Source organism: Copadichromis virginalis, linkage group LG4 (assembly GCF_057382275.1).
Source record: "Copadichromis virginalis isolate Kocher_CV1m ecotype Utaka linkage group LG4, C_Virginalis_male_GT1.1, whole genome shotgun sequence".
Lineage (NCBI taxonomy): Eukaryota > Metazoa > Chordata > Actinopteri > Cichliformes > Cichlidae > Copadichromis > Copadichromis virginalis.
In genome coordinates, this window is record NC_140621.1 from 21699707 (window position 1) to 21725545 (window position 25839).

Here is a 25839-nt window from a genome sequence, read left to right on the forward strand (position 1 = left end):
TACCTGCTGTATTTTTGTAAACACATATACTGTAGCTTTAAATAAAATATTTAATTCTCACCTCCTTCGTAATGAACTCAATTTCTGCCTCATACTTTGGGCTGCAAGTGTTAGCCTCCACCTTTGTCATGACTGTGGTGCATGCACTGATTATTCCAGTGGCCAAAAGATTCTTCTCATTAATGATGGTATTGATTAAAGAGCTCTTTCCAGCCCAAATTGGTGGAGAGCCTGCATGACCGCGGGGCAGACGGTTAGCATAGTCTCTCTGAGCTTAAAATGGCTCTCAGTTAAATACCTTCCACAGGAACAAAAGGCAGTACACAGCTGTTTCACACCTTAAGGTTCACACTCCCTTGCTGCCTCCCAGAGTCCTCGAAGAGACAAAAGACTCTTCCTGTGGAGTTGTCTGCTTTCCCCAACTTCCTTACTAGACCCCCACCATTTGTCTTACTGTATGAGTGTGAGACATGTTAAAATCCAGTGGCACCAAGGCATTATACAATAAAATAATGTGATTAATACAAAAGTAAAAGAAATTCCTATACAGCAAAACAAAACAGAGCGTGGCGAACTGAGGGAAAACTAAACCAAAATCTAAACTGGGAAGAGGTAAGATTACCTACGAAGACTGTGACATAAAACATGATCATGAATCTCAACTGGAGCATGCAAAACCAAGACTTGAGGCAGTCAAAACATGAACCTGAACAGAAACATGAAAAACCCTGAGACCTGAAATGACATGAATCGAGACAAACAGATAAACCAACACTGAGCAGGGAGAGAGAGGACTTAAATGCACAAAAGGGTAATGAGGAAAGTGAAAACACCTGGGGAGAGACTGTAGGATGGGGTAGTGCAGTAGTAGATTGTTTGATGGATAAGGAGGTGTTTAGATTCTTGGTATGTGAGGAGGGCCAAGAGTGGGTCCTGTACTTGTATTTCATTATTTTTTAACAGATTTTGTGTTTTGTGTGTTTTTTCACTCAATGTAATTTCCAGATGATTATTGTTCCCATGGGCTATTTACATACTTTCAATATTTCTTTACTAGAGTGTTGAAGCTAAGCCAAAGAAAACTGGTACATACTGTAAAACACCTTATAGGACACACCCATTGCTAGGGATGGGTATCGAAACCCGGTTCTTGTTGAGAACCGGTTCCCACTGTTTCAATTCCTTGGAATTGTTTGCCATTTTTGCAAACGATTCCCTTATCGATTCCAGTCGCCCCGAATGACGTCACCACGTTGCGGAGCGTCATTTACCTGGCAGGGCGCCTAAGCAGCTCAAACGCTAAAAAGTTTGGTTATACTTTACGAGAACGGATGACAACAGGGCAACTTGCAATACTTGCAAAGTAGATATTTCATTTAAGGGAGGAAACACTACGAATATGCAAAAGCATTTGCTCACAAAACACGCGATGACCTGAAATGAATGTTGTATTTTTTATTCCGCTCCGGACTCGTGAATCTCAACCATGCAGCAGCGGTAACGTTTGCACGTCCTCTCCCGTTAATGCGGCAAGTAAATAGCGCGATCTGCCTTATTACAAAACCTGCCATTACTGTGCGCTGCATTTAGGTGACCATGATGAGAGAGACAGACAGAGTCTGGTTGGCTCAGATGCTGGCAGTTCTCGCTGCAGTCTACTGTTAGCGTCTCCTTTCAGGCCGGGATAGACGAATGTCACCGAACAGTGACTAAGTTTGTGGTAAAAGGTTTGCACCCATTTGCCACAGCAGATGCCCCCGATTTTCGGTAAGTGAATGTGTTTAATTGTAGACAGGGACATTACTGGATATTCTTGTGTAATTGCTACAGTAGAATATTTATTTTATTATTTTACATTTACAATTTTTTTTCCTGGGGACCCTGTGAAACCCCATTGAAGAGCCATAGGCTGTGGATGTCTTAAGGTCTCACTGTTGGGTTTGTAAGGCCATGTTACTCCTAAATTTCTATCTTGTTCAAAGAGAAGATATAAAACAAAGTTCTAAGCTAATCGACCTTGGTGTTCTCCTTTTTTAAAAAGAATCGATAAAGAATCCATAAAGAATCGAATGGTTAAACAGAATCAAAAATGGAATCTGAATCGTGAAAATCTTATCAATACCCATCTGTTTCAGTTCAGTTTCAGTTTTATTTGTCATGTGTAAGTTAGCACAGGGTAAACATTGCAATGTCACTCAGCAGAATGGTACAGTAGAAAAAAATTAATAAAATAAAATAAATAAATAAATAAAAAATAAATAGAAAAATACTAAAGAGCAAAATATTAATAAGATGTAGTAAAAGAAAAAAAGAGATTTTCAGTTAACTGAGTAAATATATATATATATATGTATATATAAATATATGTACACACTAGTGATTAAATAAAGAAAATCTTAAATAGGAATGTGAGGGGGGCGGGGGGCAGATGGGATATTGCACAGGAATTAGCAGCAATACAAACTAAACAGTACAAAAGTTTTTTTGTGGCAGTTGTTACAGTATTGCACTTTTTAAAATATAAATATCAATAAAGTGGAGTGACCAGTGCAGATTGTACAGAGTACTTGTGAAGCTGCAGGGTAGCTTCTGAGTGCGTCCTGTGTAGTGTGGTGTGTGTGTTTAAGTGTTGTGGTTGAGGTGTTGTATGGCTTGATGGTAGAAACTGTTTTTAAGTCTTGTAGTCCGAGCAGACAGACTCCTGTAACGTCTGCCAGATGGTAAAAAGGAGAACAGCTGATGTGCTGGGTGGCTGTGGTCCTTGATGATGTTGTGTGCTTTACGGAGGCATCGCTGAAGATAAATGTCCTGAGTGGCAGGAAGCCTCGTGCCAGTGATGTGCTCTGCTGCCTTCACCACTCTCTGTAGTGATTTACGGCTGCTGGCAGAGCAGCTTCTGTACCAAACTGTAATGCAGCTCGTCAGCAAGCTCTCGATTGCACACCTGTAGAAATTTGAGGTGATGTTGGCGTTCATGCCAAACTTCCTCAGCCTCCACAGGAAGTAAAGCCGCTGGCGAGCCTTCCTGATAGCAGCGTCTGTGTGAAGGGTCCAGGAGAAGTCCTCGGTGATGTTGACTCCAAGGAATTTGAGGCTGCTGACCCTTTTGACCTTGACACTGTTGATGTGGATGGGCTGGTGTTCCCTGACTGGTCGTTTCCGGTAGTCCACTATCATTTCTCTAGTTTTGCTGATGTTGAGAGTCAGGTTATTTTCCAGACACCACTCGTACAGTGCCATCACCTCCTCTCTATAGGCCGTCTCATCATTGTCTGTGATGAGGCCTATGATGGTTGTGTCATCCGCAAACTTGATGATGATGTTGGACACGTGTTTAGAAACACAGTCGTGTGTGAACAGGGAATATAGGAGGGGGCTAAGCACACAACCCTGTGGCGTACCTGTGTTTAGGATGAGTGGTGAGGAGGTATGCTTACCAACTCTCACCACCTGGGGCCTGTTTGTGAGGAAGTTTAGAATCCATCTGCAGATCGGTGTTCCCAGCCCAAGGTCGACGAGCTTTGTGGCAAGTTTTGAGGGGATGATGGTGTTAAATGCCGAGCTGTAGTCGATGAAGAGCATCCTTGCATATGTATTCACTTTTTGCAGGTGAGTGAAGGTGGTGTGCGTTGCCAGGGCGATGGCATCCTCTGTGGCTCTGTTTGTCCGATAGGCAAACTGAAGAGGGTCCAGTGTGTCAGGGAGGGAGGAGCAGATGTGACCTTTGACCAGCTGCTTGAGGCACTTCATGATGACGGATGTCAGTGCAACAGGACGGTAGTCATTCGGACAGGAGACCACTGATTTTTTGGGAACAGGAATGATGGTGGATGCTTGGAGGGATGTGGGGACCACTGACTGCCTCAGGGAGAGGTTGAAGATGTTGGTGAACACCTCTGCCAGCTGGTCGGCACACACTCTGAGAAGCCGCCCTGGGATGCCGTCCAGTCCTGGAGCTTTGTGAGGATTGACCTTTTTAAAAGTCCATCTCACAGCTTCTGTTTTCAAGTTAAAGTTACAGCCTCACTGTCCTCCTGAGGGTAGAGGATCTGCTCTCTGTTGTCTGCGTCAAAACGAGCATAGAAGTTATTGAGCTCATCTGCGAGAGATGCAGTGGGCTGAACACTGCCTGTGTTGTCCTTCTTTTAGTCAGTGATGCAGCGCAGTCCATTCCACAGTCGCCTGGTGTCAAAGCTGTGGTAGCTGGACTCCATTTTGTCCCTGCAGTCCTTTCTGGCCTTTTTTATGAACTTTCGGGGGTCATACCTGGCTGCTTTATATGCATCAGCATCCCCGGAGTTAAAGGCAGAGGTCTGCACTTTTAGCTTGGCGCGAACATCTTTATTTACCCAGGGTTTCTGATTTGGATATATGCAGACAGTGGTTTTTGTGATGGTATGATCCATGCACTTTCCAATATATCCAATGACAGAGTCTGTGAGTTCATTGATGTTGCCATCAGCTGCATCCACAAAATCTGCTGCATCCCTCCCCATTGCTTGATGTAATTTTCTGGATAACCATTCTTTCCCAGCTCAGTTTCCACAAAGCTTTAAATGTTTCTTTTTTGTTGTTGTTTGATAATTAATTACAAATCTAACAACATCTTAATCACATATTAATAAAAGTAGCAGTCTTTAGACAAACCTGTTTTCGACATATAAATAAAGATATTTGTTTACACACTGGCATCCTGTTACATTAATGTAGCTTCACACAAACACAGATGTACAGCAGGCCTTCAGTGTGGACTTTGTTTCAGAAATGGTCATGATATCGGTTTGGATATGTGGTGAGAGGGAAACATGAAGATGAAACCAGGAGATGTCCCTACTGAATCATCAGAGCTGAACAGGTGATGGAGAAACAAGTTTACCTTTTAGGTGACATGAATGAGTTGAAGGGAAGTTATGAACTGTTTCTGAGAGACAAATAACACCAGGATCCTCTGTAGCTGACAACTGGTAACTGTGCAGAGGCAGCTCTACCAAAGTTTTGCCATTGGGGACAGGTAATGCATTAACAGGGAAAAGGGAGCAAAAAGAAATACTTTTCTTTCTTATTCTCATTTAAAATGTCAAGCTTTTAATAAATAATTACCTGAACCTTACAACCAATGTTTTCATCAGTTGTAAAATGTATAGATATCCATTATTGTACATAGTCATTTTTTTCAGGGTCCCATTATAATTTCTTCAGAAGTAAGTACTGTATATGTTGTACATGTCCCACATTTTCTAGATTCTGTACCAGTACTGTGTGTAAAATGCCATCAAAAAGTCAATGAAGTGTTATTCTTCCTCACCTTCTGTCTCCTTTCACTTTTTAAAGGTTGCCATGTTAGAAAAAACATTTTGCCCTGCCATGCTGTTAATTGATGTGGTAAATAAATAGTTTATGAAAATATCACTAAATCTGTCAGTTATTATTTTTAATATTCAGTAATGATCATGTCTCACCTCTTAGTCTCCTCTGTCTTAATTTCAGGTTTCCACCATGTGTTGTAGATAGTTCAAGAGGTTAACGCGACCAAGCAGGCTTCGGGTTTCAGCTAAGTACTGTTTAGAATACCAGAATAGGGAGGATGGTGTAGGTTTAAGTTTATTAGACTGATACATATATACCAACAAGACAGTGTACATCACTGTGACAACGGTGTTTGTTTTCATTCAAAGGTTTTTATTATAGTGGTGGGCTGGTCTCTAATCAAAATGCCCAGGCTGATTTTTTGTCCCAGTCCAGCCCTGTATGCAGCTCATCTGCAGTCTGGAGTTACCTACATCTTCCTACTCGGAAGGCAGAATTTCCGAGTACCGAGTACAATCAAAAGTACCACGACTGCAGTTTCCGTGTTGGACGTAAAAAGCACACGTGATGCTGTGACGTAGGCTAGAATCATGGCAGAAGTCGACGACGGTCCAGGCCTGGGATTTCTCTCGTGGTAATATGCACATTATTTTTTCCTTTCTGTTGGTAGGTGGCACAGTGCAATTGTGGCTAGACAGTGCTAACATGTAAGCAAGCTAGAAGACTGGCATCCTTGCTGGGTATCCAGTTAGGGAAGCAACACATCAATACAAGAATTCTGAGTAAAACCAAAGTTACTTTCCCTAGTAACTAGTTACTTTGAAAGTACCGAGTAACTTGAAGTAACTGAGTTACTTTTGATAGAAGTAACTAGTAATGTAACTAAGTTATTAATTTAAAATAACTTACCCAACACTGGTTTTCAGTTCTTTGAGTCATATCAAAGTGTTTTAGTATTTGGTTAAAATGCCTTATGAAAAGGAAAAAAGATAAGATCACTGACATCTTCAGTATTCTGAATATTTTTTCATGAACTATAAACTACATTCACTCCTACAGGAGAAAGCCAAGTGCACCAAAGAGAGAGTGGCTCTTTCTGCTACCACACAGATGTCTCTAGACAGGAAAAAGTAGTAAGACATAGAAATAGAAACACATGTTTTACATTAATGCTGCTGAGATCCAGTGATCAGTGGTGCATGTGGTACTTCTTTAGGGTTGGTGAATCTCCAGCACAGACTAGAAAGATGCAGCAGAAGCCAGATGCCCCGCTACCAACAGGTGTGGGACACGGCTGTGGGATTTTATTACTTTTTAATTCATTTTGTGTTTCCCTCTATGTAATTTCTGGATTATATTCCCCAGACGTTATTTACATACATTTAGTATCCCTTTCCTGGAATCTTGAAGCCAAGCCAAGGACAAACAGTTTGTGCCCCCAGGACAACTTAACCGTCAGGGGCAAGTCTGTACTGGTCCAGATTGTAAAACAACTTTATAACACAACCATTTCCTGAAGTCATTTTCTAGATAATCATTCTTTCTCAGTGCATTGGACACCAAGATTTAAACGTTTTTTTCTATTAATTAATTAGAATTGTAAAATCATTTGTCACATATTAATAAAAGTAGCAGTCTTCAGACACACCCTGCTTTTGACGTATTTAAAGTCACCACAGTGTGACTTTTTTCTCTTAGGAGCTGGTACAGAAAGACCCCAGAGGAGAGGGTGAAGTGCACAGAGAACCTGAAGAAGCAACACTCGCTGGGCTAAAGCATGACACAACATGCCCCGACCTGTGACCTGCTAACCACATGATTGTCCTTCAGTTAGCTTTGGAAATTCACACGAATGTATTCACACACAAAAACACGATCACAGCGCTGTTGGTTTCTGTTGGTCACTGTTGCTACTCACCGAAATTATTAGTTTCAACAGCTGATTGTTATGATGAAGAAAAGAATAAGTAGCTGTAGTTAAATGTAAGCCACAAGAAGCTCAATTGAAAACACGTAAAAACATTTCTGTGCCTGAGTACTCTGCCTTTGTTGTCTGTCATGTTTTAGCATGCATATATTTAATATCAAGTGCTTATAGCTGTAAGTTGCACACAGACAGTCACATAATGTAGTTGTTCTGAAAATACAATATTTTAATGTATATGATTTATTCCTTCAAGGGCTTTAATTACCAGTTCGTGCATTGTTTTGTTCTTTATGCTAAGTGTACTATAAAATGTATAGTACTCCAAGTCTGAGTCGTATCAGGGTGTTTTAGTATTTGGTTTAAATGCCTAATGAAACGGAAAAAGGATAAATATCTGTGTTTACACTCTGGCATGCTGTTACATTAATGTAGCTTCACACGACCACAGATGCACAGCCGGCATTCAGTGTGGACTTTGTTTCAGAAATGACTGTAGAAAAATAAATTTACAAGACCAAGACATTTGGTCTTGTAAATGGACATTTTAATGAAATAGTATTTCTGAAATATTGTGTGAACTGATGCGTTCACTGCAGCACCACGCTGACTTCATATTTGTGCACTTGTAGCATTCAGCATTGATGTTTTTCTCCCACATTGCTGTGTGTGTCTTTTAAAGGATGATTTATTTCATTTAAAATGTCAGATTGTCTTTTTTCTTCAATGTCCAGAATAAAATCTGAAATTATTTAAATTTTCATTGAATTTAATTCACAATACAGTTAAATTATAACCTAGCTAAACTAAGCTAACTATAACTTAGCCATAAGTTTTTGACATGAGCTTCTTTTCTGTTGTTTGCTTTACCGATGTTTCATGACCCAGTAAATACGTTCAGCATGGTTTCAAACAAGGATCCTACTTAGATATTAAATTCTCGCCTATGATAAGGTAATAAAGCCAAATATGAACAGCGGTTATGTTTATTTTTCAAAAATCTCTAAAAATAATTTACTGTATTTACACAAACTATGTAAAACATCATAAATAAAATATAATAAGGACAAAAATAAAATACTAATATACAGAAAAGGTCCTTAGTTTTAGATTGTAGAGTAATTTTTGTGTAGTGTTTAAAACTACAGTAGTGTGAAAACGTATTTGTCACCTACCTGATTTTCTTTTTTTTTTTTCTTGTATGTTTGTCACATTTTAATGTTTCAAATCCTCAAACGGGGGATTTAGGAAGGAACGCTGGTTTGAATGGGGAGTCGAGGAGGGCATTTACGTGAAAAGGCAAAGATCATCTCTGAATCGAGGAGGGGGAATAAGGGTACATCTTTCGCCATCTTACAATGCTGTGATTGTAGACATTCCCAAAGTCTGTGATTGGTACTCAAGGCAACTAATCAATGGTCATGACAATTTGCATATTAATGATCAAGAAACTGACCTCGCAGTCCATTGTTTATTCAGTGGGCTAGTTTCAGTCCTTGTGCAATGTGCTGTTTATAAGGTTGGAGAAACCTGCAGTCAGCTGAGACTGAAGAAGTCACTTGGATAAGGATGTTTCTCCCTCTGACGCTACGTCCAGATGAACAGAATCAACCTTTTGGGACCTTCATTTAGAAACTCCATTTTGTCTTTACTAGTATTATTTTTGTTTGATTTGTAAATTTGTTTGCTGTTCTGAAACACTGAAGTATGACAAACACAAAAATAGGAAATCAGGAAAGGAGTAAACACTTTTTCACACCACTGTATGTTTGTCACGCAATGCAATCAATTTTTTGGTGATTTTAGGGTAAAAAGATCTGGGTTAAAAACAAATTTCCTATCTAATGATTACAATAAATATTTGCTTGCACATAAGATTTATTGAACAGTATACAATATCAAATGCATGCATTCTTTTAGAATCAGTACAGATGAAGCAAGAAAGCTAAATGATATACTAGCTGCATCACAGTGTGCTGCATTAATTAACATTTAAATGCTCTATGCAACAATCTCAGTTTGGTTCATCTTTTTCTTCAACAACTGCATGGTCACTTAAAATTATGAGATGTAAATATCTTTGTTTCACCAGTGTAATAAAGGAAGCACCTTAGTACCTTTTTGTAATGACATTACTAAGGTTACAGGAAACATGACAGTAAATGCTGAACGTGAATGAACTGTTTCATGAAGAAATAAAGTATGGTGGGTGGAAGAAACACGAGAGAATTACTGAAGACAAAAATCAAAACAGGAATTTAACAATATGCACAGAAGTAATTAAAATTTTAAACATTTAACGTAACAAAAAATAACAAAGAAACAACCTGAACCTAAACTCAAACTGTAATATATTCACTAATAATTCCAAACCCAGAAAAAGCTAAATGGCAGGGAGATGACAGAAGTAGCTGATGATTTCCTGCAGCTTTACTTAGAGCCATTTCTCACTATTTGTCATGTACACATATTGTATAACTGCAACAAACAAGTATTTGTCATTAGAACTGTGATGTAAAATTGGTACCTTTTCAGTGCTGGATGAGGCTCAGTGTTTAACTGATAAGCACTTACATTAAAATAAACGTTCCCGTCCCAATGAACCAACAGTATACACGTCAACTTAAAACATTAAATTATGATATTTAAAACAAGCAAAAAAATCAAAATGCTTTTGGAAACTGTAATCTCAGACTCTTACAATTAAAATCATAAATCTCAGGTTTGAATGGAGAATGCATTACATGTCTTCACGCTCTGCTATAAGTGATTAAAAACTACAACAAATTTTTAAAAAGAAAGAAATCAAAACATGATTTAGACACTCGTGATTAACACCTTAATATTAGCAGTTTTAATTGATATCTATAATATTCAAGATGCTTTTTGTATAAAATTCATTAAAAAGTCAAAAGTACACATAAACACAACATTAAAAGAGAGCAAAACAAATATTACTGTGATAATATGTAAAGACCTTGTGTCTCTAATCAGTGTTTCCTCAGGGATGTCCTGTGGGTTATCAGGCCTCAGCTGTTTCTGTGGAGCAAATGAAAAATGGGTGCTGGATGGATCAGTTAAATTTAAATAAAAACCAGTGCTGTCACCGTTAATCTCGTTAACGTGAACCGATCCATGTTAACACGTCAAAACTGGCAAATCCCTGTTAACGAGTTAACGAAGATTAGTACCTGTGAGGGGTTACTCGGCATTAGCGTGTTCACGCAGACGCTTTAACGCCGTCATCACGACTAACACGATTAATAATTAACTCATCTGGAGAACAGACTGACTCAAAATCCTCTGAATGTTTCTATCAACGCATTTCAAGCAGTTTGTCCGAAGTTTGTCTATTCTGCACTACAGATGGGTTGAGTGCATTAAAAATGTTTATCGTGTTAACTTTGATGACGTGTATTAACATGATTAATGCTAACAGCACTAAAAACATTGTTCAAAATGATCAGAAAAATAGTTCATGATCACAGCCTTTTAAACAATTTGTGACATTTTAAGATTTACCCAGTGTGGTTACTTTTTTTCATCTTGATCACGATTAAGTTCATCACAGTGTTTCTTCACCATCTCAAGATGTTCCAAAACATCTAAAAACAAAGTATTTGTTTTTATTAAATATTTATTGTTAGTGTTTGTATTGAGAGGATTCCTAACACTTTATATATTCTGTTTACCTGGCAGTGAGCAGGCCTCAGTCTTGAGTGAGTGTTCAATGGACTCCTCCATGGTTTTCTTCAGTGTCCTCAGGACAGTTTCCTAATTTATCATCAAAGCCTTTGTTACTTTTTAAATAGGCAACTATTGAATCCAAGAATAACTGGACAAGAGATAAATTATTGGTTTGATATGTTTCAAGACTGCTTGAAAAAAAAAAAAAAAAAAAACCTTCAAATCGTTCAACTGCTCCAACATGGCATTTTTTGCCTCTTCAAACATGTACTTCTTTGACTCCACATGTCTCTCAATAGTGTCCCTCATCCTCTTCAGGGTGCCTGGTCCTTCAAATGCTGCTGCTTCTACAAGGAGACAATCATTTTCATGCACAGTTGAATAGAAATACCGAATTTTTCTAACCATAAGGCGCATCGGATTATAAGGCGCATTAAGCAAAACAAAACAGTAAGATAAGTCAAACTTTACTCAACTCATTCTTCTTGCTTCCTCCACTTCCGTATGTGAAATGTGAAAATGAAAATTACCTGAAGCGCCTCAATGCTATGCTTTATATTAACCAAAATGTCATATAACTGTATAGTGTAGTATTAAGTGGACACGGCCCTGATAATAAAGGCATTAGACTACGTGTCCTTTAGTGGTAGAATGTTGGAGACTCTCGCCCACATTTGTCTGTAGAAGTAGATAACAGGGAATCATCTCTCAGTGGAAATGTACTAGAATACTGTGGTTTAGACTAGAGTGAGACAGTTTGTAATAAAACTGTTAAGCGCACACTGCCATTTGGAGATTCGTGGCAGAGTGTCATGTAGGACGCATCTCCCTTCTGGAAGTAATAAAAGTGTAAAATGGTCTAGTGAGCAGTGTGTTGTCTTCCATTAGATGCCTATGAGGAATCGAAAGAACTCGGTGAAGTGTTGATATTTAACACGTAACATTGATTCATTATTGTTGAATTCTCTCACAGCTGCTCTACTCCCATGTTGTTGCACTATATTAATGACTAACCTCGTATTGTGGATGGATTATCTCAGCTGTTCTCCTGACTGAAGTTTGGTCCGTTTACAGCATCTTGACATGTGAATGCATTTCTCCCTAATCATCGGGAACCCCCACATTAACTTTCATCGAGTGGAAAAAAGTTAGCATTCATCCTCCAGCTTCACTGTGTTTATGTTATGCAAACATAGGTATGTTCCTAGCGATTATGTAGCACATCATTATATACCAGCTAGTCCAACTTCAGTGTATAAAAGGCTCTGAGATTTTATGTCCTGCAATATTGTTTGGGGTGGAGTTGTGGGAAATGACATAGGCAGAGGTTTGAGGTACTGCACTGCTGCTCCAGAAGGGAAGATTGTATTTCTGAGTTAGTTCTGTTACCTCCTCATGTAAGTTTTGTTCCTGTTTGCCATTCTTCACCGTGATGCTCCGAGTGTTAAGTTCATGACTAGAAGTAAATTTCCTTAAATATGTTATTTGGCATGTGCCACTGGCTGCTGCCATTATGTAGTAGTTTATTTGGCCACACGACGGCACCAAAGTTCCTTGTCAATGGTTAGAGTGAATGTTTCTGCTTATAGTATCGCATTACCACTGTGCTTAATTGGAGTTATTATATATTAAGTCATGGATATATTTATATGGATGTGTTGGTTTATTTCATTGGATATTTTTGAGTTTATATTAGTTTAGCTTCTGCAGTAATATATTCGGTCTCATGGCAATTTATTTGTTACTACAGACTGCTGGCAACACTGAGCATCTAGTTGGCAATAAAACGGCCGGCGGTGACAATCCAGCAAAGTGGAAGCGTCTTGTCCTCCTTCCTGTATCCTGACCGATACACTATCTTGTTAGCTGTTGAACCTAAAAGAACTAGCCCTCACCTAACACTTCTAAACATTCAGTAACCTTACAAAAGTCACTGCTGTTTAGTTTTCTCTCTTCATTTATGTCTGAAGTGATAGCAGAGCTATACATTTTGATTTTTTCAAAAATCTCTCAGTCAGAATATATATGTGGTATATCATATTTAGGTGGAAACTAGTGAGCTAACTTCCTGCTAACTTCTAACTCAGCTAAATTTAATAAATTTTGTTTTCATGGATGTCTGGTTGTTAAACGGATTACGACTGGGATTATGCCGCGAGGCTGCTGATTATGGTAGCCGTAATGTTCCGACAATCCATCAAGCGATGTGGCTTCGTAGCTTACCAAAGTAGTACTAAAACATTTTTGACAGATTTTTGAACGCTGTGTACCACTTAAAATCAATTCGAGGTCAGTAGGCATAACCAGAATTCATACATAGGGCGCACCGGATTATAAGGCCCACTGTTGATTTTTGAGAAACTAAAGGATTTTAAGTGTGCCTTATAGTGCGAAAAATAAGGTAATTCACCTCTTTCTTACCTTTGTAGCATCCTTTCATGTTACTCCTGATTGTCTCTGTCAGACTGTTGTAGATCCATTTCTTTTGTGTGAGGATGGTTTTGTTGAGCTTTGTCTTCATTTTTTTTTCCTTAGAGACATGAAATACGGATTAACATTATTTAAAACAACATTAAGGTAAAATAACTACAAGTTCAGTGTTTGAATGACTTTCTAATAATAGCTAAGCTAACAGGTTCATGGATAGGGAAGTTCCCCAGCCAACATTTATATGTGGGGCCCATATGGTTTTGAAATGGGCTGAAAAATGGGCCCCGTATAGGATTGTCCGCGGGTTCCGTGATGGCCCCATATTAAATGCCCATATAGGTGTTATGTTAGGAAAATCTGGGAACTAAATGGGCCCCAACTGGGCAAAGTACACAAAAACCCACCCGGGCCCCATAAATCAAGTTTTTTGTGGGTACCATGTGGGCACTACATAGGCTAAAAAGTGGGTTTTAAGTGGGATTGTCCGCGGGTTCCATAATGGCCTCATTTTATAAGCCCATCTCGATGTTATATTGGTAAAATCTGGGAACTAAATGGACCCCAACTGGGCAAAGCACACTGAAACCCACCTAGGCCTCATTTTTCAAGTTCTTAGTGGGTACAACATGAGGAAAACATGAGCTAAAAAGTTTGAATGGCATGATCTTTTACCTCTGTCTGGAGAAATGTCAGTTGCAATTTGACATTTTTGTACTTTTCAATCAGTGAATCAGTGTTGAGTGAAAACGCATCAATGGCCCCATTGAAATTTCCACATTTTAGGTCGTTTCTGAATGGGGCAAAGATGTGGTTTATAATAGCAGTATTAGCAAGTTTATGATATAGTGCGATTTGGATACATGTATTGTTGTACATATTGGTGCTGTTCAGAATTCAATTATTCTCACGGGAAGGTCTTTCTGAATTTTTCATCAATGCTTTCAGTCAAATAAGACGCTAATATCATGTTGAGGTCTTTTCGCTTCCCTTTTTTTGGTTTCTGGATGCCAACATTCCTAACTGCAGACTTTAGCGTCTTGTGAAAAGATCTGCCACTTGTTTTCTGAAACAAAACAGAATTTTTATTTAATTTTTTTTAAACACATGGTCACAAAGTATCCTGAGGTTTTGATCCTGTAATTAAAACACATACACTGGGGTGCAAGAAGGACCTCAGTTTTCTTTCACATAAATTTTGGGATTTTTCAACTCCCTCACGTAGGTGTTGTTCAAAAGCTTTTGTAATGTCTTCAATTGCTTTTTTGACTCGATTATGTTGGATGCTCAAGTTCCCCTCAAGGACTGCACACACCTCGTTTTTTTGTTCAACCTGAAAAAAAAGAAAGATCATTATTTAAAGCAGTAAAACATCACATAATGGTTCTTTACTCATTTTTGAGGCGGTCTTGAGAAACCCAGGCTTTTAACAGGAATCTCATGCATAAGTTCAGTCAGACAGGTCTGTCATCATTTGTCTGCCTCTGTCTATTCGTTATGTCACTTCCATTTTTCCACACTATTGAACTCATTACTCTAGTCTGATCATTTTTTGCCTTCTGCAAATCAATCATCCTCTGTTCTCTGTGTTTTTATATGATTTTTTGTCATTCTGCCGTTCAGACTCTCATTCATGCAACTTGCCCCCTCCCCAACTTCACCTCAACCTTCCTGCGGTCACTCAGAGCCCCATCCAAACTACTATTTTCACTACCCCAAGAATCTAGACTCTCTGGGTCCTGTCCTAACTCCATGACACCATGACACCCCCCTCCTCCAATCCCTCTCTCAGCAGCAAGACATCTCCCCCCCTCCCCTCTTCCCAAACATCTCCCAGTGTCACAGTGGATCAGGTCAGGAGACAACTGAGGAAGCTTCGCCCCAGAAAGGCAGCAGGCCCAGACAAGGTGTGTCCTAGGATGCTAAAGGCGTGTGCTGCTGAACTTGGGGAGCCGCTACAACGAGTCTTCAACCTCAGTCTGCGACTGGGGAGAGTGCCCGCCCTATGGAAGACATCCTGCATCGTCCCGGTCCCCAAAAAGAACCGGCCCAATGAGCTGAATGACTTCCGACCGGTGGCACTGACGTCACATCTTATGAAGACTCTAGAGCGGCTCTTCCTCAACCTCCTCCGACCACAGGTACAACATGCCCAGGACCCACTACAGTTTGCATACAAGGCGGGTGTCGGAGTGGAGGATGCCATCCTGTACCTCCTACACAGAGCCCACTCACACCTGGATGGGGGAAAAGGCACGGTCAGGATCCTGTTTCTTGACTTTTCCAGTGCCTTTAATACCATCCGGCCTTGTATGCTTCAGGAAAAACTGAACAGGATGGAGGTGGACCCCTGCCTGGTCGCTTGGATCTCCGACTACCTCACCGACAGACCACAGTACGTCAGGCTGAAGGACATCACGTCTGACACAGTGGTCAGCAGCACAGGAGCACCACAGGGAACTGTGCTGTCCCCTCTTCTCTTCACCCTGTACACCTCTGACTTCTGCTACAACTCTGAATTATGCCACATTCAGAAGTTTGCAGACGACACAGCCATCATGGGGTGTATCTGGGATGATCAGGAAGAGGAGTACAGAAGTCTGGTGAGGAACTTTGTCGCATGGAGTCACACAAACCACCTGCAACTCAACACCTCAAAGACTAAGGAACTGGTTGTGGACTTCGGGAGGTCTAGAGCAGGTCCACTGCCGGTTCAGATAGAGGGGGAGGAGGTGGAGGTGGTCAACAAGTACAAGTACCTCGGGCTGTGGGTGGACAATAAACTGGACTGGTCATGCAACACAGAGCACCTGTATAAAAAAGCCCAAAGCCGACTGTACTTCCTCAGGAGGCTGAGGTCTTTTAACATCTGCAGGAAGCTCCTGAGGATGTTTTACCAGTCGGTGGTTGCTGGAGTACTTTTCTATGCTGTGGTGTGCTGGGGGAGCAGCACAGCAAAGAAGGACTCATCCAGGCTGGAGAAACTGATCAGGAGGGCTAGCTCTGTGGTTGGCATGAAGCTGGACACTCTGGTGACAGTGGCAGAGAAAAGGACATTAAAGAAACTGATGGACATTATGGACAATGCCAGGCATCCTCTGCACACGGCCATAAACAATCAGAAGAGTCTGTTCAGTGACAGGTTGCTTCTCCCAAAGACAAGAACTAACAGACTTAAAAACTCCTTTGTCCCACACGCCATCAGACTGTTTAACTCCTCTCTGGAGGGGAGAGGGAGGGGAAACAGGAGGACAAAGGAGGGGGGAACAACTAAGCTGTAGTGCCTCTTCACCTCACTGTGCAATACCTTTTGTGCAATACTTTTGTAAATAGTCAACAGTGCAATAGACTCAATACTTGAAATGTGCAATTCACTTGTATTTTTATTTTTATTCCTATTTATTCTATTTATCCCCTTCGTATATTTTATTTATATTGTCTCTGTATTTATATATATGTGTGTGTGTATAACTCTGTAACTTCTGTCGGTGCTGTGCTTTTTGGAAATCGAATTTCCCAGAGGAACCCACCCGAGGGATTAATAAAGTTCTATCTTATCTTATCTAACTCCCATCATTTCTGTGCTCTCATTGGTTCACTGGAGTCTCATTGGTAAATAACTATTTAATCAAATTCTGTATCTCAATAAATAATATTCAGTTCTTCCAAATAATCTCTCTCCTTTCGATCACTAATAATAAATTACCACATATAGATTTATGATGTCCAGTATCCCACATTTTCAGTGAAGGTCAGCATGCCTTACAATATATGTTAGTAAACTTTAGTGAACATTTTATGAACATTTTTATTTTATGCATTTTCTTTAAGAAGATTATAAATGAGGCTTTATTGCCTGATCTTACCACTTCTCTGCTTCTGGCTCCTTGAATCAAAGACAGAATCCCATGAGCTCCAGACACATAGTTTGAGGTCTCTGAATGAGCGTCATTTAGATTTTTCAAAATTTCCTTGAGTTTCAGTATTTCTGTTATAAATTGAAAAAGAAATATAAATCTGAGCAATACATTTTCTGTTACACAAAAACATACCATCACTGGTAGTGACTTCACCTACCATTGACATCTGGATTTACATTCTCCCCTTTGAGGAACTCTTTGGAGCTCACTGTGAAGACTTGGAAACTATCCTCACTGAAGTGATTCTGAGAACATTTTTGTTAGTCAGTTTTTATTTTTGGACCGTTTAAGAAAATAATTGTTTTAGATTTTGCTGTCAGATTGTAAATTTACCGTAATCGTTTCCCGCTTTTTGAATTCATTCTTCACTGCTTTCTTGACTTTGTATCTTTTAGAAAGGAAATAAAAATTGGATGTAAAAGTAATTTATTGTTAGTATTGTAATGGAAAATTTCAATTATTCTTATTTAAGGTTCAAGCATTTGTGTGCATACTTAGTTGTGGCACTGTAATGAAAACTTCCACTGAGCAGTCTAAAACTAGATGAACTTATTTCAGCCTCAGTAGTTGAAAAAATAACTCCTTTTGCAGGTGGTGATAACGGCAAGAGCACGAAACAGGATACGCATTGTTCAGTTAGGTTTCAGAGCAAGCTGCGTCATGTGCTGTATGATCACTTTCGGACTTCCTCACTTTTTTGGGGAATAAATAAAGGTGAGAGCTGCACTTCTGTTTCAGAGACTGCATGACGGCGCCTGACTGCGTGTGCTCTCTCTCATGCGCATGATAATAACGAATGTTCATTACAGCCGAATGTGTCTGTGGACTTTGTTAATTAAATTTCTACAACAGTATTTATCTAATTAAAAACTTATTAAAACACGTATACATAGATTTTTTTTAAATGTATAACTTTTAATAATGACTTTTAAACAAAGTCTTTTAAACTTTTAAAGGAACAAAAGTGAATCATATGGTCACCATGTGTATCTGTAACTATCTGTGTAACTTTCTTTGTAATTTGATTTTTTTGTATATTTGACTTACATATCATCTGGTTTTTCATGATCTGACTTGGTGCAGATAAAATGAATTTGCTGACACTCGCCACCATTTCCCAGCAGGCTGCTGGCACCTTCCAGGATGTCCCAGGCTTCTCTTTCTGATGCTGCTCGAGTCATTTCAGTCACAATCCACACTGTAGAACAACTGGCAATAAACTGAAAAGGAAATGAATACATGTAAATTATAAATAACTAATGCTTTGAAGAAAGATAACATGACTTCTGTGAATTACCTCTGTCCACATTTGATCTCTGCTTCTATTAGAGTCACCGTTTCCAGGAAGGTCCACGAGTGTGACATGATCAAGAAAATCATTGTCTGGCACTTTGACAGTCACACACTTCACAAGTGGCCAGTACCACCTCTTTACTTCTTCTGTCTCATTTGACTCACTTCTTGTATATCTCACAAATTTTTCAGACAATCCTTCAGCCTGCAAAAACAAACAAACAAGATAAATACAAGCCAATTGAATGTATGTGCTCATAACAAAGATTTTAATGATTGCATGAAAAAGAAGATGGGAAATTAAAATAAGACATCCTAAAATCTGAAATTAAAACCAGGAAAATAAATCCAAAGTAATTAGATTTTTTTTTTTTATTAAAAAAAAAAAAGAAACCTTTTTCATATTTTACTGTGGATCACAGTAAGTGGCCTGGTTCTTATATAGTGATTTCTTCTACTGCATGTAAACATTTGAAGCACTTTATAAAACTTGCCTCATTACCCCAAGCACTTTTTTCTGGGTATGTTATTTCTAGCTAACACTTACAAACATTCATTCTCTGATGGATGCATCAAACATCAACTGGGGGTTTGTAGATATTTGGCATGCAGACTTGAGGGAGCCAGGGATTAAACCCCCAACCCTCCGATTAGTAGGTGACCTGCTCGACCTTCTGAGCAGGAGTTTTACAAATGTGAAACTCTTCAACACCGCCACAAAGAAAACTGCAAGCTCCATAGTAACAGGATAATCAGACAGCAACAGGATAGTAAACCATAAAATTTTAACCACCACAATTTCACTTGTTTTTTTGTTTCTTGTTTGATGGATGTCAAACATTCTGGAAATGAGGCACATCGACATATCGCCGACATATATCTGCTCAGCAATAAACTACAGCAACATCTGCTTCACCAGTGCTTTGATTCTGTCTGCACTTTCCATTAGGGTGGCATTACACAGCGTGGACATCTTCCTGCTGCAAAGGTGCAGCATCAGGGAAGCTTAATGCTGCTTGGGTAACTATTGACTGCTCACTATGTGATGTTCATAAGCCACACACTGCTATGTATCTCACCCAAACTGTGGTCTAATATATGTTTTAAACTGCAAGTATTCCTTTGTTCTAGAAGAAGAACCAGATTTTATTTTGGCCTGTATTACTGCAGACTTACTGAGTCACTTTCCAAAATTTTTATCTTGGGCTTCAGAAACTCTGGAATATCTCTGAAATATTTGTTGTCCATGAGGCTGTGAGTTAATTTTCCTTTCCACTCTTCTCCATACAGCGCTGATAACTTTCCATCAGGGTCAAGACAATCATCATTACCACCATCATCATCATCATCATCATCATGATCTTCAAGAGCCTGTTTTAGGGACTGCACCTCATTTTCCCAATCCTAAAAAATAAATAAATTATATCTTAATTTTAGTAAAGCAGTTTTCTAACACATTACTTTACTTCAAGAATCACCATATTCATATTTCATTCTACCTCTTTTGTAATGAACTCGATGTGTGCCTCATACTTTGATCCATTGGTAGCCTCCACCTTTATCATTACTGAGGTACATGCACTGACACTTCCAGAAGGCAACAGGCCCTCCTTATTTATGATGGCATTGATTAAAGAGCTCTTTCCAGCCCCAGTTCTACCAAAGACACCAACCAGGTGTCTCCTTTCTGTCTCCAAATCTTTGATTTGATCCCTGTTGAAAGAGATTAAATATGGATTAACTGACCCATTCTCAGAAACATCAAACTGAAAATGCAGTAAAATCAGAAAGATTTGTTTTTTAAAATGTGTTGAAAAAAATCGCCTTACTACTGGAACAAACTACACAGCTCCATGTTGAGCTCTGACCGAGTTTAAATCTTTAGTTTAATGTAAAGGTGGATATGTAAAGCCAGCTCATATACACGTACTATAATGTTTGTGCCTTTATTTTGGTAACTTCCTTTGCAAACGGAAGTGAATGTTGTAACGGTAACTAGCTTGATGTACAAAAGACGCAAGAAAACGGTAAACTACTGGTAACGGAGAAAAAAGAGAAAAACACGGCTAAACTGTATAAAAATGAATGGTTCTAGCTACAGTCGACAGGGGAACAAGGTATGCAATCTACATAATTTAATTTGAGCAATCGGAAATGTATAATTTGTATTGTATAGTTTAATAGAAAGCACCATAATCATTAGTTAAACTAATGTAATGAACTGTTAAAATGATGTTATATGTATAGCATGCAATTGTTTTCTTTGTTTGTCTAGCTCTTACGTTGGTTCGTTGTCTCATACACAGCAAGCAGTAATAAAAGTCATTCAACAACCATCAGTTCTGGCCTTCTCAGTTCGACTGGATGCCACAATCTTTATTATACCCAATATCAGCAAAATGTTCCTCCAACTATTTCTTTTTGCTCCAACTTACTTTCTACCCCCCCCCCCCCCCTTCCTAACCTTTATTTTTTCTTAAAATGTTACATTTTCTCAGATTAAGAACTTGATATGTTTTTGTTTTCTGTTGTCAATAAAATATTAGAGTAAGAGATTTCATGAATGTTGTTTTTTTTTTTCCATTTTCATTTTACAGACTGTCCCAACTTCCTTGGAAATGGTTGGAAGAACGTCCAACAAAAATAGGAAATCTTTATTACTCACTTTAGGAAAGCGCTGAGCTTGTCACGGCCATGTAGTCTTTCACTGACACGTCTCATTATGTCTTTGACATCAGACAGTATTTCTGTTTCTGTCAGAGGGAAAGTAAAAAACTAATAAGTAGGAACCTGGAACCAATGTAATGCAAATATGGTCCACTGATATGTACCTGACTGTGATCCTGCTGCAGAGTTGTATTGTCGTTTAGGAGATGGTTGCCATTCGCCGAACTCACTCTGAAAAAGTTCTGACTTTCTTTTTCCTTTTTGGATTTAAACAAAATGATAAAATTAAAAAAAAATCTATGAATATTGAAACTTCTGATTATGGTGTATTTTAGATGTTGCAAAAATAATACTGTGAAAATAAATAAATAAATTAGATGTATTAAAATGAGAGTGAGATACATTTTTCTCACCTTTTTCACTTATTGATGGCAAATCCTGTGGAAGCATATAAATATTCAACTTTCACGTTTGAAATTAAATTATTATAAATTGTACATGTATGCATAATTGAATTTATAGAAGAAATCATTGCTCCTGTACAGAAACAATTTGTTCTTTAACAAACTGTCAAAAACATTCACATGCACTTTTTAAAATGTACACACTTATATTTACATATATTCTCAACTAGCACAGTGATTAAAAAAAAAAAAAAGGAAAACTTTTGCATTCTTGCCTCTCAGTAAACATGATCCCATGAGTCAATGTTTCTGCCTAATTCAGCACCAGTGACACAGACCAGTTGGTGACCACCCCATCCCTGGCAACCACCAGCTGTTAGGTTAAAATGTGTATTCCAACATCAGGCAACTACATCAATTGTTTAGTGGTTGGTGGAGGTTGTAAGAACTTTAAGTCGCAGGGTGGTCAGGCTTGTGTGACTGGGGCTTTGCTTTGACTCAGGTCACCTTAGTGTATATTTATGAAGAATGAAGGCATGCTGCTTCATTATCCGATTTCCAATAACCCTTACCTGATCCAAATCAGCTGTTGCTATCACTATGTAGCAGGGTGTGGTTTTTGCAGGGTGACACGATAGGACTTTCATGAATTTCCCCCATGCACATTAGTGGTGTGAGATACTGCTGGATTTGGTATTCCTTTTATACTAAGTAAATAAAGGCCCAGTATCAACGATTTTGATACAGATACTGATGCTTTTTAATAATTATGGTGGATGGTGGATCAAACTGCTAAATCAGAATGAATTTTCATGACCTGTAAGTGTTTGGGGGATTTTCTTTTCTTTGGATTATTAATTAAACCCAAGGACAGAAAACATATAATGAGAAGTCTGTATCACATCTACTTGTAGTTTAAATATAGTAACTGCACAGTATCCCTTTTACAGTTAACACAAAGGGGTTATGATATATTCGGGATATTTGTTTCAATCACAATAAATGTTATTGTGACACTTGAAAGCAGCAGCACTTAGATAGAGGTTGCCCTTAGGTTGCCTCTTTGATGATTCTAGGAGTAACAAAGAAACAGAAACCAGTATCCCAAAAAGTTAATTCTGTTCATCTGGACTGTTTTCAGTGGGAGAAACGTTTCATCGCTCATCCAAGTGACTTCTTCAGTCTCAGCTAACTGCAGGTTTCCCCAACCTTATAAACATTTGCACTTTATATAGTTGGGAAAATTTGGGATTTACTTACCTGGATGATTGAGTATGTATCAAGACAGAAACTAATATCAATCTCATTATGCTCCTATTTATCAATATCAAAACAAACTTTGGCATCTATGTTTTGGTTTGATCCGCCCACCACCAGGGCCATGCAGAGCTGTTTAAAGGGGCGGGTGCTCAAAGTTAAAAACAGGCACATACAGCCAGGCTGAACAACAACACACATTCTTTAAGAATCTAATACGGAATCGCATCATACTATATCACTGTTTTACCTGATGGGGTACAATGCTGCTGTTGAGGAGTTTCTGCTGATCCTGCTCCTGATAGTGCAGGAGGAACGGGCTGTGTTGAGCTGCAACTGGAGACTGTAAAAAGTCCATAGGAGAGATGGTAGCTGATTAAACAAATGCTATGAGATAATAATAAAAAGATTGGTGAAAGTGCCATGTCAGCAACCATAAGGCAACAAAACTGTGAAAAACAAACTAGACTATGAATCACTCTTTGCCTCTCTTCTTCCTCCCATCTCCTCATCTCATTTATCACTCTCTACTTGCTGTCCATCTGAGGCACAATTTACTATTGCAATAAACTATTATTTAATTATCCACACTTAAAAACCTCATCTATCTATTCTATAATAAAACTGTTTTTGACTTACTTGACCAGAAGTATTGACGGCTTCTTTTTGTGGTTGAGTTGTATTTTGCTCTTCCTAACATAATGAAAACATGGCAAATCCATATTGGCAAAATATGTGAATAATATAGCTATCATAGACACACTGATAGTTAAGTAGTTTATGCACCATAATAATTCTACAACAAATTCATCTGTAAACTTTAACACGAGTGAGGTTTTTCAGACAAAAAGGAAAGAAATCTTAAAGGATTTAATTACCTTTAACAGCTTTAGTTTATCCTTGAATTTTACTCTAGGTCCAGCTTTTGTGATCAATTGATCAATTTCCTGATCATTGAGAAGATACAGACTTTCCTTATCAATTTCTTGAGCTGTAATAAAGTTAAATAGCAGAAATAACGATTATTTATAAAATTACTTCAGAAACACTTTTTTAAAGGAGTTCTGCATTGATGTATGATTTGAACACATTTAATTCCCTTTTATTTTAAGCAAGTATCACTTTCCAGTCTTAGGACATCTTCTCTTGCACATTTTGTGGAGTAAATATGAAAATGTGTATTAATAGGTATTATTTTTCAGAGTTAACAAAACGTATAAGTATCAATATCTGTACCCATCACTGATGCACAGTAATAATTTACCTTCAAATGCCTCAATCCAGTCACTTAGTTTCCATTCAGTCAGTTTGTTTCGCACAAAACCATCCATGACCAAGAATAGAAACTGAAAGAAATTGTAATTTCTGATCCTGTCAAGGTGAACGAGCGGACTCTAGCGCAGAACTAAGGTTTTAATTAAAGAGAGTTTATTTACAGTGACACCAGGCGCTATAAACAACAGTGCAGAGCAATTAGTGCTCCCGGGAATCCAGGGAAAAATGAACACGTCCAAAACTCCTCTTCTCAATCGCCAGTCCCTCACACTTCCTCTTTTGTACGATACACGACGTCCACATACGAATATCCTAACTCACGTCAAAGACAAGGGAAAATAGGGAAGCGTCCAGTAGGGTCTGTACACGGGAAGAGAACACAAGTTAGACATCCACAGAAACACGAGCGCCACGATCCAGCGATAAGTAACACAGAGCCGCCGCCCTGCGCAGCAGGTGAGTGGAATAATTGCAGGTGCGCAGGCCAAGAGCGTGGACCAATGACTGTAGAAAATGTGGGCGGCCTGACAGCTCCCCGTTATGCTGGCTGCATTGTAGATCATAAACCCCGCCTCCTCCGTGTTAACGGATGGCACTGGGGTCAGACCGACTAAAATGAAAGCCTTCTCCTCAGAAACCTTTTTTCTAGAGTTCCATCTGCTATTTTAAGTAGTTCTTATAACATTAATTTGGGTTTAGGGAGTCATTTTTCTCACAAATGTATTTTAATGATAACTAGATGCTGTAATGATAACACATTTATGCACTTAACATATAACTATAACATCTATGATGAATGTGGTTCAATTCAACACATGCGTTGAAGGCATTGACACATTGACTATATGTGTAAATGGCCCAGACGTGGTGCTGCAAAGTCAGATTTAGTCACTTTGCAAAACTGAAATACCAAAAACCTCCACCCCAGAGAGAAGGGTTACATCTCCTGGGTTTAGGTGTGGCTTGCCCCTCTGGGGGCGGGGGTACCTGGACCTGGGATATAGAGTATGTTTGGGGAGTGCAACTGTCTGTGCAGTGTCTATTTGTGTCTGTCTAAACGTTGGGTGAGTGCTGAGTATTTGGTTGTGCATATGGGGTGGGAATGCACGTTTGTGTTCGCGTGTGCCTGTTCGTCTGTGTCTATATGTCAGGTTGGGTCTTAGACTCAACCTCTCTGGGTACATCTCAGGCCCTCCAAAGTACGGAGGCCTATCTCCCCTCACCACACTCCCTGCCGGTGGCTGATGCCCTCAGACGTTGGTGTGTTGGTGGTCCTTGTCGACTGGGGCTGGGCGCTCATGTATGTACCGGCTCACTCCTGGTGGCTGATTGGCGGGGCCTGGCGCCTGTGGCCCGGCTGGGCCCCTTCCGGGGGATGGGATGCCCTCTGGCCTCTGGGCCTGAAGCTCGGTCCTCTCTGGCACAGCTGGCTGCCGGCAGAGCCCGCGGGCACGCCACTGCAACCCCCTCTGGCCTCTGCTCCATAGCTGCTGGGTGACCTCTCGTTTGGGGTTCTACTCAGCTCTTCCCAGGAGGGGAGCACGGTTCCCCCCCTTTTGGTGGTCCTCCTCGGGTCCTTGTACTCTGGGGCCTCTGGATATCTGGGGCCTGGATCTCCTCCATACGTGCTTCATACCCTGGTGGACGGGGCTATGGCTCCCCACACTCCCTAGCAGAT

At 39.4% G+C, this 25839-nt stretch overlaps 1 protein-coding gene across 3 annotated transcripts; it reads right to left on the reverse strand.

Annotated features, from left to right (window-relative positions):
• Nucleotides 1-9103: 9103 nt before the first annotated feature.
• LOC146711371 (nuclear GTPase SLIP-GC-like) lies at nucleotides 9104-24863 on the reverse strand. Of its 3 annotated transcripts, none has more exons than XM_085454203.1 (22): nucleotides 24151-24859; nucleotides 23765-23877; nucleotides 23526-23579; nucleotides 23137-23229; nucleotides 21639-21663; nucleotides 21390-21482; nucleotides 21224-21311; nucleotides 20058-20271; nucleotides 19735-19962; nucleotides 18563-18763; nucleotides 18313-18485; nucleotides 17599-17653; nucleotides 17423-17510; nucleotides 17212-17333; nucleotides 14502-14678; nucleotides 14257-14411; nucleotides 14021-14138; nucleotides 13340-13448; nucleotides 11135-11265; nucleotides 10924-11005; nucleotides 10767-10836; nucleotides 9104-10270 (listed from the first exon to the last, which is right to left on the reverse strand). In XM_085454203.1, the coding sequence occupies exons 1-22, from the start codon at nucleotides 24215-24217 to the stop codon at nucleotides 10261-10263; spliced, it is 2466 nt and encodes an 821-aa protein (XP_085310329.1). In that variant the 5' UTR covers nucleotides 24218-24859; the 3' UTR covers nucleotides 9104-10260. The 3 variants fall into 3 exon arrangements, with proteins under 3 accessions (XP_085310329.1, XP_085310330.1, XP_085310331.1); XM_085454204.1 differs by having other exon boundaries at nucleotides 10754-10836; nucleotides 24151-24858; XM_085454205.1 differs by lacking the exons at nucleotides 9104-10270; nucleotides 10767-10836; nucleotides 10924-11005 and having other exon boundaries at nucleotides 11161-11265; nucleotides 13329-13448; nucleotides 24151-24863.
• Between the last annotated feature and the right edge of the window lie 976 nt (nucleotides 24864-25839).